Source organism: Dromiciops gliroides, chromosome 3 (assembly GCF_019393635.1).
Source record: "Dromiciops gliroides isolate mDroGli1 chromosome 3, mDroGli1.pri, whole genome shotgun sequence".
Lineage (NCBI taxonomy): Eukaryota > Metazoa > Chordata > Mammalia > Microbiotheria > Microbiotheriidae > Dromiciops > Dromiciops gliroides.
In genome coordinates, this window is record NC_057863.1 from 312,845,122 (window position 1) to 312,861,664 (window position 16,543).

A 16,543-nucleotide genomic window follows, 5' to 3' on the forward strand; every position below is an offset into this window, starting at 1 on the left:
GGAATGACCACCAGTTAAATTGTGAAGATGGACATTAGGATGTCTTGTTCTCCCTTCCATTCACTCTGTTCTTACCCTAGCAGGTTTTAATCAATAGAATTGGGGTAGAAAAGGACAGCAAAAGAAAAGGTTTGGACATTTTTTTTACTACTATAATTCTATAATACTTTGAAAACACATACACACACTTGTGTATGCTTGTTTGTTTTTTTTTTGGTTTTTGGTCATTTTTTTTCTCAAAAGCTTTCTGTGGTCTCTTTATTTGAAAAGATAGCCAGAAATAATGCTCTTGTAAATCTATCTTCTTTGACTTTTAGGAGTTCTCCATTTTTCTTCAAACCTGACAAAATGATGAGAGTTGGATTTGAGAAACCGTGATACATGATTTTCAAGGCACCACAACTTATTCAAGAATTATCTATTTCTGAATAAGAGGACAACATAAAATATGCAAGGTAGTTCAAGTCTCCGGAAAGCAAGTAAAAATTTTTTATTTTAAATATTAATAATATACAACTCACATATTCAAAATATAGCCCTGGAAAAAAAGTGCTAAGAAAACTTCCATTGCAACCAAAATCTTATAAAGGGATCACAGCTAGTTTTTTTTTTTCCTTGCAGGAAGTTAAACATGGGTGTTCTTGAGGATCTAGGCAAGAGTGTACTGTATTCTGATTTGCATAGCAGTCAACTCGAAACCATAATCCTGTGTTTCTTGCAACACAGATGTCTTTTCTTACTTGCAAAACCATCTTGAACCAGTATGAAAAAGAGAATATTTTTTTGATCACGTCTATAATCAACCAGGTGCTTTGCAAGTGTTTTGGTTTTATTGTTGTTGTTTTTGCTGTGACTTTCCTTTATTTTTAAAAGGTGTTATTTTTCTGTATTCCTTTTAAGTCATCATTCTCCTCTTGAACCATGAACGTGTAAAGGAGTTCAGCTATCTCAGATTATTACTTGTTTTCTTAGCTAAAACAAATCACCTTTACTTGAGCTCTCTAGGATTTCAAAATTTGCCCATCCCACTGGAAAAGAAACATAGGTAGGAGTATAATGGAAAGACAGATTCCTACTTCTAATAATAAACTGTATTCAATATACTTTTAAAATGTATTTTAAATTAATTCTATAGATCACATAGAAAGTCCAAATATCTCCCAAAATAAAACAGCATCTAAAAATCACAGTGGTGAAACCACAATCTAAGCATTGCATAGGAATCTTGTTCAAGTTTCAGATCTTTTCCAAATACAGTTGCAAACCACTGAAGGCCTCTCTGGGGATCAAACTTAATATGGATATGTGGAGAGGGCTAAAAATAAAAGACTCCCATTCCTCAAGTCTCTTTTTATTCCCCTTCATATTTAAAACTTGGATTTATGTGACCTGGGAGCCAATGCTTTCTTCTGAGTATTTGAAGTGGTCACCAAACACATAATTAAGTATTTGGGTACCCCAATGAACAGTAAGAAGCATTTCTTTTCAACATCTAACAGTTAAATTGGAAAGTCTGTATATCATAGTGGAAAGAATGCAAGTCTCCTTGGCTAGAAGGTCTGGGTTCAAGTTTTCATTCTGTCTCACTGCTTGTATGAGACTGAGTAAATACTCTTGATTAAGAAGTTAAGCACATTTAAGCCACAGGCAATTTTCTAAAATGATGAGTTGCAGAACAGTTTCAAATTTGCATTGGTATTTCCTCTACTTGTGAAATCATATATGGTTTCAGACCAAAGCAAAAAAAAAAATTATAGTAGAATTTCAATATGTTGCCTACGTTGAAGGACTTAGAAAATTGCTTTATGTATTGATTAGCATTTAGAGCTTTAAGGTTTGCAAATATTATCTCATTTTAACTTCACAACAATCTTGATAGATAGGTACTATTAATAAACCCATTTACAGATGAGGAAACTGAAAGTGAGGAAAGTTAAGTAACTTGCCTAGGGTCACACTGCTGGTAAGTGTCTGAGACTTTATTTGAATTTAGGTCTTGCTGACACCAATCCTAATACTGGAGTGGAAGGAAGCTGGAAAAATCTGAAGGTCAGCCTGGTGATAAATGAAGAGGAGTAAAATCCTAAGAATCGATTCTGTTTGAAATGAACTGACTTTCTAGAATAATTCATAAGGGATCCCAGAAAGGGAAGACTGTGATTTCTTCAGTGTACAAAACTCCCCCAAACCCATTCTAGATAAGAATGTAATCTTAGCAAGTTGTGTTGAGCAAGAGGGAAGTTAGGTGACTTGACCAAAGTCATACAACCATTGAAGTGTCAGAGGTAAGATTTGAGCCCAAGGTTTCATTAGTCCAGCATTCACATTACTAACCATGCCAAGATACCTCTAAAACATTTCATACCTTGATATGAATTAAAGAGGAAAACAAAAAACTACCTAACATTTTATAGTGTTTCAGATTATTCAGCAATCTGGGTTTGACTTGTGAAATATACCATTTGAATCTGGAGCTCCACATGCCAATATTCTTACCTTGTTTTGTTGATTTGTCATTTTCAGTTGTGTCTGACTTCTTTGTGAGCCCATTTGGGGTTTTCTTGGCAAAGATACTGGAGTGGTTTTCTGTTTCTTTCTCCAGCTCATTTTATAGATGAGGAAACTGAGGCAAAAAGGATTAAGTGACTTGTCAGGGTCACAGTAAGTATCTAAGGCTAAATCTGAATTCAGGTCTTCCTGATTCCAGACCAGGGACTCTACTACCTGTGCCACCTATCTGCCCCTTACCTAATCAATACAAAAAGGAAACTGTAGAAAAATAATCTTAATTTTATTTATAATTCAATATTAGGAAAGAGGGTACTATGGGTATGAGAGACAGTAAAGAAACAGATGTGAGATCTATTGGTGAAGTCAGGCACAAGTGAAATGATTAGAGGTTAGAAGGGCAAAGTAGGTTTAGGAAGAGTGAGACACAGAGAGATAAAAGGGAAGGAAGAAACATAGAGGAATATCACAGTTCCACATCATGCAAGTAAAAAACTATTGAGTTTGGTTCCCATTAATAGCAGATAAACTGGAGTAGAAAGAGGTTAACTGACTAGCACTAAAATACACAGTAATTTATTTGCAAAGCTGAGGCTAAAACTCAAAAATTCTCCTTGTATTATCCCCAGTAAAGCAAGTCTCTCTCCCTTCTTTCTATCTGCTTTTATTTCTTTTTAGCTTATCTAATTAAGTCTAAATCAAGAATGTTTTTGTCTTATTGAAACTGTGTCCTGTCAGCCACCCTTGGTGGCCTCTACCTGTCTACTTTTCCTAGAGGGATAGAATATTACTTTAGTGACTAGCTTTTTGCAATGAATCTGTTTTGTATTTTACTGGTCATGTTGTGACATTCACAGGTCAGTAAACCCCAATTTAGAGGGATGAAAGTGTGAGATGAAGCAGTTGAGTCAAAAGGGAATTGAGTTTAATGTCACAGTTCACAGCCTGGGCAAACAACCCGAGGCATAAAATTCTTGGTTTTCACTCATACAAGTAGCATGGGAAAAGAACCCAAAGGCTTACAAAATTAACTATGAGGCCCCAGGCTAAGGTCTATGGAAGAAGAAGTTTACCCAGAGCTACTGTCAGACAGCTGTCTCTGTGCTGACATAAGCTGCCTCTTCAGATGGAGGTTGAAATCTAAAGCAAGTATTGCTTGTCTATTCATTCTTTCCACAAAGGCAGACTTGAACCAAAAGGGACATTAAGGAAAAATGTATGCCATTGTCTGGTCCCCATTGAAGAACCACTTTTAAACCAGTTTCAAAAATCAATCTATCAACTAACTTTTATTGATTGTCCTATACTAGGTTACAAATTCCATTAAACAATGATAAGATCAACAGAACTTTAAGAAAATTCAATCAACCCTTTCCTACTAGCATCAATTAATCCTCTAAGTAAGAAATCACAAATATTGACTTAAGAACTGGAATTGTTTTTTGCCTTTCTTTGTATCCCAATGCTTTTCACAGTGCCTGGAACCTAGTAAGTACTTAATAAATGCTTCTTCATTTATTGACAAAAATTATAGGCCTATTGAGAGAATTTCATTTACTTGATTTTTGTTTATTTTTTACCATATTAACATCTATATATCTCTAGGGGCAACTTAAACCATTTAAGATAGATGCCTTCTTCTATATCCTTGAGCCTTCTAAAAAATATACCCTACATTCTAGGGAACTTGGGATCATTAAGAAAATTTTGGGGGGAATGGTTGGCATGGTCTGTCAGATTGAATCCTCACATTTAGGCAGGGTGAACAAGATCACAAAGTAATTTCCCCATGCCCTCTGATCATTTGTTCTCCACTTTTCCTTCAACTCACTCTCAAGTATTTTATCAGTAACTTGCATTGATTGGAACTGAAAGATTATCATTGCTATATTTTCAGGATCAGTTGGCAATTAACATATTTTCTAATGTTTTTCACATTAATCCATGTTTAGAAATATGTGTATCAACTCATATAACTGTAGGGCATAGAAACAGCTGGCAGAGTACAATTAAACTTCTCAACAGCTTGACTTAGAAAAAGTGAAATAAAGTATGTTCAGCTGAAAGTAGGGGGAGTTTAAACTGAATAAATTACTTATTTTTAAATTTTGCCAGAATCCAGGACTCAACATCCTGGATACTTGTTGTAAAGAAAAAAAAATCTTTAATGTATCTCCAAGACTTGAACCTATAGGGAGAGGTTGCAAAGAGCATAATAATTTTTTTCATTCATGAATAAAAATGACACTATTTTTCTGGACTTTTGGGTAGGTAATTTTTACTTTTTAAAAGGAGACACAGGCTGACTATATTAGGATGACTTGCTTGTTTTGCCTAAATTTGTTGAAGGTAGTCTTCAAGGAAATCTGGGGAATTCAGGTAAGACAAGCTTCCAACTTTTTAAAGATTGTAAATTATTAATAAGCATTAATAGCTTAAAATGCACTTAGACTTTTGGAACACCCTACATTGGAGAAGTTAATAGACCTGTATTTGGCAAGCATAGTTATGTCCTGATTGTCCATGGGATAAAGAAATATTATGACACCAACAAATAAAATTCATAAAGGATCCCTAAATCCCATATTATTTTTATTTTAATTTTTTACCCTCAAACAGCTTTTATTCCACTAATGTCTATAAAATACCTTATGTGCATTATCTTACTCGTGCCTTACAACAACCCTAAGAAAAAACATTTTATATATTAATTTAATTATCTTATGCTATCTTAAGTAGAATTACATGATTCCACCTTAAGTAGAATTGCTAAATTCCACCTCATATGGAATTGTCTTTCCAGTTTCTCTTAGGAATGAATATCTCTGTACTTTAGTCATTCATTCAACAAATATTTGTTGAGTACTTTTTAAGTACTAGGCATTGTGCTAGATGGTATGTGAGTTACCAAGATAAATAAGACAGTCCTTACCCATAGGACCTTAGAGTGCTGGAGAAAATACAGTAGATTATAGTAGTACAATAAGAGAAGTACAAAGTTCAGTGGGATTTCAGAGAAGTCTGGGCTTATTTTCAGCTGGTGGAACAGCTTTGGAGAGAAGTTGTATTTTGAAGTAGGTGGGTTTTATAGAATGGATTGTAATTGGAAAGGGACATTATAGGGAAAGGACATATAAAGTAGAAACAGAGTAAGTAATGGTACAAAGTGAGGAATGTGCAAAGAATGTTTGGCATAGCAAATAGTCTACTTTAACTGAATCATAGGGTGAATTAAAGTGAATAGTGGAACATGAAAATACAAAGGTAGGTTGGGCTCCAACTGTGCAAGGTTTTGGATACTAGGGTAAATTTAAACTGTTCAATAGTTAATGAGTAGTCATTGAAGGTGTTTGAAAAGTAGGTGACATGGTCAGAGATATAGCTCAGGAAAATGATAGTATTAAGAGCAGAGGTAACAAGTTCACTTAACAGTCTATTGCAAAATCCAGGTGAGAAGAAATAGTGGAAGTGGGGGAAAAGAGCAAAGATGGGTGAAACTGCTGTTTCATAGTTAGAATTGATCAGATTTTAAGTCTGGGTGGAGGAAGGGACAAAGGCAATGAAAAAAGCAAAAAAATGATTATGGGGTTTCAAGCCTGGGTAACTGGAGAGTAGTGTCACCAATACTATATATAGAAAAGTTAGTAAGACCAAGATTTACAGGAAAAGATGATAATTTGGAGGGAAATTTAGTTTGAGTCACCAGGGCATAGCACACAGGTGTAAATGTCCATTTGGCAATTGTAAACGAATGTCTGCAGCTTAGGAAAGAAGTCAGAAACTGAGATCTAGACTTCTTTATTATTCACATAGAAGACAAGATTGAAATGATGAAAATAGATCAGTTGACCAGAGGAGAACTTATAGAGGGAGAAAAGAAAAGGGTCAAAGAGAGAGTGCTGAGGAGTGATTGTATGTTGGAGGGTTAAGAAGAGTCAGTGAAAGAGAGAAACAGAGATAGTAAAATCAAGGGATAAGAGCGTCATGGAAATCAAGCAATAAGAAAGGATCTAGAAGGAAGGTGGGATGGTCAATTATCAAATGCTTCAGTGATATCAAGGAGTATGAAACCTGATAAAAGGTTACTGAATGTGACCTCTGGACACCATTGTTGATCTTTAAAAGGTCCAGGGAAAAGGTAGTAACTCAAGTCAGATTGCAATGGAGTATGCAATCAGCAAGTAAATGAGAAAAAAAAGCACCTGTAAACTGTTGTTTAAAATGTTTGTCAATGAAGGGAATGAGATATTAGGATGAGGAGGTAGCAGGGCCAATAGAGATATTGTGTCTCCCCTTCCTGCCTCTCTTCCAAAGTGGAGGTAAATTCATTGAAAAGAGAGAGTATTGGGGCCAGCTAAGTTGTACAGTGGATAAAGCACTGGCCCTGGATTCAGGAGTACCTGAATTCAAATCTGGCCTCAGACACTTGTCACTTACTAGCTGTGTGACCCTGGGTAAGTCATTTAACTCCCATTGCCCTGAAAAAAAAAAGAAAAGAGAGAGTATTTCAGTTTCTTCTTTGTATCACCAATGTCTACCACCATGCTTTGTTGAATTGAGTTAAAGGGGATATGTTTGTTTGTTTTTTAATTAATGACAAGAGAGATTCTAGTGTTTGTAGGAAGAATTTAAAAGTTAATAAACAGAATGGAAGAGATATTAGAGATGGAAGAGAGAAATGATTGATAAAGTCATAAAGGAGTTATGATGTGATATAATGATACCCTCCTCTCTTTCCCATACCAATTTACTAAAGTGTTGTGCATATTTATTTGCTTATTGGAAGAAGCATAGGCCTCAAAGAAATTATTCTAAAACAGCAGTGAAGTATGTAAGCATTTCAATAACCATTGAAAACATTATCCAGAGCAATAACACACTCCTTAAGGCTCACATAAATGTAAGAATCTAATTAAAAATCAAGACTAGATCCTATTGAATAAGTGACCCTTCAGGTGGAATTTGGGCACTCTAAGAGATGAATTACTTAGTTGAAGCTCCTTGAAGACAGTAGCATTAAATCATTTCAAGCAGCAATCATTTGCTAAACAGTTCCAGCAAAGTTTAAAAGAGTAAATGCTCCCCTGGAAGTATCTTGGACACCATTAAAAATGTTGTTTTTTTTTCCTTGACATGATTTGTTTTATACTTATTTTATTAAATATTATTGTTAGATACTTTGTTTCTATGAAAATCAACATTTCTTCTCTCTTTTCTTCCCTCATAAATTAATAAATAGGTAAATATTTAAATATATTTTATTATATGCTCTGAAAGACACAATTCTATGTCTGTGTTGACATTTTAGTTACCTTGATAGCTAATTTCTTAGAAATAAGATTAGAATAAGAGGTTTAGGAATTAAAGATCACAGGGTGGAAAATGAAAAAAAAATTTTTTTAGGACCTGAAGGAAAGTCGATGAAATGTCTTCAAAATATTCTTCAATGTGTACTTGGTACTAGGTTTTCCCTACTAACCCTCATTCATCCCTATACAATATTATTCCACAGTAAAAAAGTAATACTTTCCATTCTGGGTTATTCAGACTAAAAAACTAGGATGCTATAAATTGGCAAAGTCCTCAGGTTAAAATCAACTAAATTATAAGTATTTGCATGTAGAGAGAATTGACATTTCAACCTGTATTGTAATTATCTCTCTCTCAATGACAGGAGCAGGCACTGTGGCAATTGAAATTATAGTATTTAAAATTTAAGAGCAACACCTGAAGAGAATTACTAATCAAGAAATAATTTAAAATATGAAAATAGAGAAATGGAATTTACTAAAAAGGAGCCCCTTCAAGCTACAAAAATGTGTGTGAAGAGCCTCTGCTTCATTATCAGCCTAATATTACATTTGCTTTTGTAAAATGTTGAACCTGATGTAGTATGTTTAACTCAGTAGTACAGCTTTGGTTTTATAATCAATTATTTGCCATCTAAAAGCACCATGAGTCATATACACATATGGATATGTGTTTTTTCTTGTCAAATTATTGCTTAACACAAACCAAATTGTTCTAATTAGATTAAATGTATATTTCACCTGATCAGCAGAAACACTTTTTCATAGAACCCTGTGAGGGAACCTTGTTTGCTATTCTGTGGTCCCCACTCAGAAGGCCTAAGGCCCTCTATCATCCCATACCATTCCCTCCTCAGGAGAAAGTGGTATTTGTTCCAAGTTGTAGATCACCAAGAACAAAGGCCCCTAGCTTATGTTTTTGTTTTTTTCTCTTTCCACGTGAAACATGGGTAGAACTGGCTTCTTTTCTTTCTTGTAAATTGATGACTGGTGACAGTGAGCTTAAGAAACCACAAGAAGGAGGTATCAGCCTAAGCCATTGTTTCCAGTCAACTCACCTTGAAGGATAACTCTTTGAGAACATGCAAGTCCCTAGTGTCCAGTCATCCCCAAATTCAAAGGATCATCTGAAGTGAGAGTCTTTTTTCTTAATTGTTGAAGGAGGTTAATTTGGCATTAAAATTTTCATGCTCACTGACTGACAAGGCCAAGGGCTGAACTTATTATTCTACTCCACACAGCTAATGGATGAATATTCCTAAGGGAAAAAGACCAGTACACGATGTAATACCACCTTCACAATACAGACTGTGTCATCTCCTGCTCAAATCTTTAATGGTTCCCAACTCCTCAGACTGGCATTTAGATATCTCCATCATCTGGCTCTCAAAAACTTTGAAATATTTATTTCATGTACCTTCTAGTCAAATGGTCTATAAACTTGAAATCAACATTTCATTTTCTTTTCTCCTTTAGGCTAAAACACAAACTCCTTATTCTGGAGTTTAATCCCCTCTACAATCTGACTTTCATTTCATAAATTATTCCCCTTTACACTCTTCATGTTTTAAGAAACTGGCCTGGGGCAGCTAGGTGGCGCAGTGAATAGAGCACCAGCCCTGGAGTCAGGAGTACCTGAGTTCAAATCCAGCCTCAGACAATTGATACTTACTAGCTGTGTGACCCTGGACAAGTCACTTAACCCCAATTGCCTCACTTAATCAAAAAAAAATTAAATTAAAAAAAGTAAAAGAAACTGGCCTACTCCATATTTCATCTTCTGGACTATGTGTTTGCACAGGCCATCATCCCCCATGTTTGAAATGCTCTTCTTCATTACTTCTGTGTTTTAGAATCTTAGCCTCCTTCAAAGCTCACTTTAGCTTCTGTCTCTTCTATTAGCAACCTGTCCTCATCCTCTCAGTCCTTACTATACTCTCTATCTCTTCCTCTCTTTCCCCCCTCTTCTCTTTTAAAAAATTATTTACTAATAAGCATTTATTAGGATTCACTTTTGAAATTACTGGAGGTAATGATGGAACACATCAGCTATTCACTCCTCACTTTTGCCATCTGACCAGTTCATCTCCTTTTCAGAGAGAGAGAGAGAGAGAGAGAGAGAGAGAGAGAGAGAGAGAGAGAGAGAGAGAGAGAGAGAGAGAGAGAGAGAGAATTTTCTGCATCTAAGAATTTTCCTTTTTCCTTTCATGGGTTTGGCTGGAATTCCTTCACAAGACATGCCTTCATAATTGTAGACTGGCTTGAAGTTTTATGCAATTGGTCCAGAGGTGTATCCAATTATTTCAGCCAATCACAAATGTTTCCTATTGATTTTATCTATTTATTCAATAATTTAAATACTTTAATCCTCTCAAATTGACAAAGGTTTTGCCCATACCCAGTTAATAATTTTGATTGATTGATTCAGTTGTCTGGACCTTTCATGATTACATCTGGGTTGGGGGTTTATTCTCACTAACCTTACAAAAAAATCACAGAATTCCTAGACAGAGGGACCTCAGCAACTTTCTCTATATTAACACATGCCTGAAAAAGAATACCTACTACACTACTGAACGTGATTATCTGACCTCCACTTGAAGACCTCCTATGCTGGGGAACCTACTATCTCCTTAGGCCATCCATTCTACATATAGATGGCTCTGATAGTTAAGGAGACTTTTGCTTTTTGTTTTTTTCCTCCTGAAAAAAGCATATTTTTTTTTCTCTTTCCAACTTCCATTCATGATTGAGCTTTGTCCTCAGAGACTAAATAGAATAGGTATGATTCTTCTACATGACAGTTCAACAGCTCTTCACATACTTGATGCTGATAGATGGTTTCCCCCATACCACCCTCCTCCTCTTAGTTTTCTCTTCTCCAGGTTATGCATGCCCCAATCTTGCAATTAAATATCCTCTGGTATAGACTAAAAGTCCTTCAACATCATGGTTGCTTTCAAGATTATTAATATCCCTTTTAAACTATGACATGTATCTTAGCACTACCCAGATGTAGTCTGACCACAGTTGGATACAGCAGCATTCTCATCTCCTTATTCCAAGGAAGCTATATGTCTCTTCATCCAGCCCAAGAATGTATTAGCTTTTATGATTGTCATTTCATCATATCAAACTTATATCAAACTTGAAAGACAGTTAGATTTCATAGTGGATAGAGTACCAGGACTAGAGTCAGAAAGATTCATCTTTCTAAATTCAAATCTGGCCTCAGACACTTCCTAGCTGTGTGATCCTGGTCAAGTCACTTAACCCTGTTTGACTCAGTTACCTCATATGTAAAATGAGATGGAGAAGGAAATGGCAAACCACTTGAGTATCTCTGACAAGAAAATCCCAAATGAAGTCACAAAGAGTTGGAGATGATTGAAATGACTGAACAACAACAAAAAAACTCCCACAGCTTTTGCAAACTTCTGTCTCCCCATGTGTCCCCCATTTTTTACTTTTTTTTTAAAATATTAAAACCTTTATTTGATTTCTGGCAGCCCCTTATTTTTTGGCCTTGGGAGCAGCTGCTTTCTGAGCTGGTGCCTTCTGAGCGGCTCCCTTCTTGTCTGGGGCCTTCTGGCCAGGGGTTTTCAGGCTCTTCTGGCCTAGGGCTGCCTTTTGACCCTCAGACTTCTTTGAGGGGATCTTCTTGGCAGAGACCTTTGAGGCCAGGGCCTTCTGGGCAGCTCCCTTTTCGGGAGAGCCCTTCTGGGTGGCCGCCTTCTGGAGCCTCTTCACTTCATGCTTGATCATTCTGTTTCTCATCTTCTTGGCCTTCACGACCTTATGATGATCAAAATCTGTCATCTTGGCTTTCCTTTCTCTGGCTTCAATCTTCTTGGCCCGTCTTGTGGCTTTCCATTTTGTATGGATGTTTTCTTTCTCCCAGGCAGCCCGGACATATTTCTGACAGCACTGTGGGGAACTTGAGAATGAAGTCTGTAAGCTGCATACATTTAAATGACATGGCCTGGGGCAGCTAGATGGTGCAGTGGATAGAGCACAGGCCCTGGAGTCAGGACTACAGGAGTTCAAATCCGGCCTCAGACACTTAACACTTACTAGCTGTGTGACCCTGGGCAAGTCACTTAACCCCAATTGCCTCACTAAAAAAAAAAAAAAAAAGAAAAGAAAGTAAATGGCATGGCCTGGCTCTGCATCCCACTGCATGGGCCATCCACCAAAGCCCAGTTCTGATCAATTACATCCATGATGGCTACCAGCTTGTTTGCGTATGACCCAAAGGAAATATAGGCCACCTGGACAATTTCCACATAGCGCTTGAACACCATGTTGGTGGCACCGAGGGAGAAAGAAGGGCCCATCTTGTACTTTTGAAGCAAGATTTTTGAACCTAAGACTTGACATAGATCCCTATTCAACATAAAGTCTTGGACTTATTTTTTGTTTGTTTGTTTTTATAGAACTAGCACAGATGAAAGGAGTACCCATGAAGATTCTTCATATAAATATACACACATAAATATCTGAGTCTAAAGTCAGGGCTGGATATGTTTTCATTGGTATATCAATTCCCAGTCATATAAAAAGCATTTATTATATGGTCCAGGAGAAACAAAGAACAGTAGGAAGCACTCTGTTATGGAAGTTCTCAGGACCCAAATCTTCCTTCTTTTGAGTCCTGGTCTCTATCTACTCTATCGTATGTATATGATATCATATGCACATTATTTGCATCTGCACATCCCTAGAGACACTTGGTAAATCTTAGAGTACAAAGGTGAACATTCAGCTCTTTTGCATGGCTCATCTGTGTTAATACAACAAACATTTATTAAGCACCTACAATGTGTAAAGCACTGTGCTAAGTCCTAGGGTGGCAAAAACAAAACCCAAAAGAACCCACAAGCTTTTTGGAGCTTATATTCTGTAGTACTTCTTTATTCATTGATCATAAAGTACTTTACTAATATAAATTCATAAGTCCTTATAACAGGGATAGCAAATACAATGCTGATTTTCTTATGGGTTACTCATTCCATTGTGAAATAATAGGATTTTTCTTAACACAGGATGGACCAAAAGTCATGAAAGGGTAAAATCTCATAAATTGTGTAAATTATTTGAAAATTATTTTCAAAACATTATTAAAACATCTTGACTTTTGGCCTTCCCTGTATGAACCAAAAAGAAATTTAAGCCTTTTGTTATGTATACCTTTTCTGTGTTAAAAGCAGCAACGGCTTCCATGAAGTCTCCATGTGTAAAAGACCACATTAATCTTGTAGCTTTCCAATTTAATTTTTTAAATAAAAAAATGAATTATAAAATCTATTATAATGAAAACTTTTTTTAAATTTGTGAGTTAAGTAGTTTGTAAAAAGTATTTGTACATAATATTCTTAGGAAGGATAGAATCGGAAAAGAAATTGAAATACAGGGCACTCTAGCTTTTTTGCTTGAAAGCATATTTGCCTTGAAAATATGATAACCTTTGGGCAGCTGGGTGGTACAGTGGATAAAGCACTGGCTCTGGATTCAGGAGGACCTGAGTTCAAATCCAGCCTTAGACATTTGCTATCTGTGTGACCCTGGGCAAGTCACTTAACCCTCATTGCCCCCCCCCCAAAAGATAACTTGACCTTCCTTTCAGATAAGTATTTTTTTTTCTTGGTAGTATTATATTTTATTTTATAATTACATGTAAAGATTGTTTTCAACATTCATTTTTGTAAGATTTTGAGTTCCACCTTTCAGATAAGTTTTGTCATAGATTATGTTACTTATGTATTTAACTATAATAATTATGACCTACATTGGAGGCAGAATATTGTATTTGCTAATGCTGGGATTGGAGCCAGGAAATATAGGTTTACCTCTGATCCTTTAACAGCTATGTGACCTTGGGCAAGTCACTTAAGCTCTATGTACCTCAGGCACCTCCTTAGGATTTATCAAACAAATTATAGATAGGCTATCAATCTTCAGGGATGGAGAGTTTCCATTCAAGAGCTCTTTGAATATGCATATTGTGGATTAAAACAGTAGCTGATCCTCTCATATAAGTGGTTAGAATTTGTTTTTGTTCTTTTTTTTTTTTTTGTGAGACAATTGCTGTTAAGTGACTTGCTCAGGGTCACAGAGCTAGTAGGTATCAAGTGTCTGAATCTGGATTTGACCTCAGGTCCTCCTGACTCCATCTACTGCATCACCTACCGCCCCCTAGAATTTGTTTTTAAAACTTTACATTTTCTCCTTAATTATGAAAAAGGAGCATAGGTTAACTTTCTTTTGGTGTAAATGGCAGGGAATACAAATAGTTTATCTCCAAGTGGACAAGTCAAGTTCACAAGAACTGTGCTGTGGATTTGAAGGAAAGGCAAAAACAGTCTCTGCTTTGAAGGAGTTTAAAATCTTACTTAAAGTGAGAATACAAAAAACATGTACAAAAAAGAGATAGGATACATTGGAGTTAATCTCAGGGAAAACTACTGGAGAAAACCTCATTGGAAGGAGGTTTTTGCTTTTTTGTTTTTAGTTGTGATGTGAATGAAGGAAGCCAGGAAGTAGAGGAGGGAGAACCTTTCAGGCATGAGGGGTAGTCAGTGAAAATGAGTGGATTCATAAGAGTCAGTGTCTTGTATGAACAACAACAAGGATTCCTGGGCCACTGCATTGAAGATTATGTGGTGAGGGTGGAAATGGTAGTGGGGGATATAAATTATAAGAAAACTAGAAAGGTTCTATAGTGAGTGAGGGCTAGATTATGAAGGGCTTAAAATGTCAGACAGAGAATTTTGTATTTTATCCAATAGGAAATAGGCCCTGAAGCTTATTGAATGATGTTGGGGGAGGAAGTTGGGAAGGGCTGACATGGTCAGACCTATCCTTTAAGAATATCACTTTGATAACTGAGTGAAGGATAGATTACAGTGGGGAGAAACTTGAGTCAGGGAGACCATTCAAAAGCTATTATAATAGTCCAGGCATGAGGTTGTATGCAAGCCTTCACCATGGTTGTGTCAGTGTTAGGGGAGAGAAGGGGGCATATTGGAGAGATGTTGCTAAGGCAGAAGTAACAGAATTTGCAACAAATTGGGTATTGGGGTTGAGAGAGTAAAGAATTGAGGATGGCACCTTAGTTGCAAGCTTGGATGATTGGAAAGATGGTAGTGCATTCAATACTATTTAGAGATAATAATTGAATCCTGAGAGCTGATAAGAGCACTAAGTGAAATAGTAAAGAAGAATAGTAGAGGGAAATACTGTCTAATCAGATGATGCTTGGGGGAAATTTAATGTAAACAAAGAAAATTATTCATGCAAATCCTATACCTATCTTTTCTTCTTCATGATTGTCTTTATTCTAAGTTTTTCATAATGTCTAGAATTTAAAACTGGAGTGGATCTCTGATTTCATTGTTGTAATTCCTGTCATCAGTTTTGAAGATTGCAATTCAATATTCCCTTCTCATCTTGTGCAATTCTTGTCCTTGGTCTTGCACAGTCCTCCTTAGGGGGTATACCAAATGTGTCAGAGGCTTTCTTTTGGGTCTTTTTGTTGCATTTAACTATTTGGTATATGTATATATACTTCACTAAGTTTATGTGTTGTATATATTTATAAATCTACTATTGTCTCCCCCATTAGAATATAAATTCCTTGTGAGTAGGGATTGTTTCATTCTTTTGCAATTGTATCACAGCACTTAGCACAGTTCCTGAAATGAATTTGTTTTGCATGTTTGAATATGTTATGCCTGTTTGTTACATTAAATTTCCCTTTCTTTTTTAGTGGGGTAGAGATTAGAAAATAGTTTTTTGTTCATCAAAAAAAAGAGAGGTGAGGAGGTGCTACATATGTGAAATGTTGCAGGCACTTTCAGATGAGCTCACTGTACTATTCCTTTTATTTAATGGTCTTTGTTATAAGTGGTCTACTACACTGTACTGTTTAAAAACATGCCATTTGCTAATAGGATAAACAAATTGAAACTATAAAATATTATTTCTATTATTCTTGATATATTGAGTTTTTTGATATTCTAATATTGGGATGTTGAGAATATTTGAGAATAATTTTTAAAAATATAACTTGGCAAGAAGTTATAACAATCAAAAATGAGACTGATGAGGCTCATTGATCAAAATGAGCCTGAAAGGCCAAAAGAATCATGGTTATTTAGTCTGGAGAACGGACATTCTTCAATATGAAGAGAGAGCCAAGCTAGGCACTGTTGTGCTTGTCCTCTGCCCATGTTTCAGTAAACTATTTTTGTTTTTCTCTTCTTACTTTTTTTTTCTTCCTCATCTTTCTATAAACTGCTCCCCCCATTCTGACCTTTTCTAGCCTGTTCCCTTACCTGTTATGGAGGTCCACCAGTATTACTTGGTAATACCCCCAAGCTGTGTTAATTCCCACTGGCTCTTTGATATAGAGGGAAGGCAGTGACAAGGAGTCAGCTTCCTATCTTGTTTTGTTTTGTTTTTTAATGAGTACAAACTAAGTTTATACTGCAACAGGTGTGATAGAAGGAAACCACATCACGAAGGACATCCTGACTGTAATAGCTAAAACAATGAGATGCATAGCCCAGGAAGACTGCTAAGTCTTTTTTCATGGGAAACAATGATATGCAAGTTTTATTGACGAAATACTTGGAGGACAGTCTTTGCTAAAAAACAAAACAAAAACAACCAGGGAGACAAATAGGAACACTCCCTTTTGGCAATTCCTCTTTACATGTGGGAAA

At 36.1% G+C, this 16,543-nt stretch overlaps 1 protein-coding gene across 1 annotated transcript; it reads right to left on the minus strand.

The window, feature by feature from the left end:
* Positions 1 to 11,330: 11,330 nt before the first annotated feature.
* Positions 11,331 to 12,121, minus strand: LOC122751221 (60S ribosomal protein L14-like). Its single transcript, XM_043998189.1, is given in 3 exon segments — positions 11,331 to 11,748; positions 11,750 to 11,799; positions 11,978 to 12,121. Coding segments are annotated over 3 exon segments (612 nt in total).
* Positions 12,122 to 16,543: the final 4,422 nt, after the last annotated feature.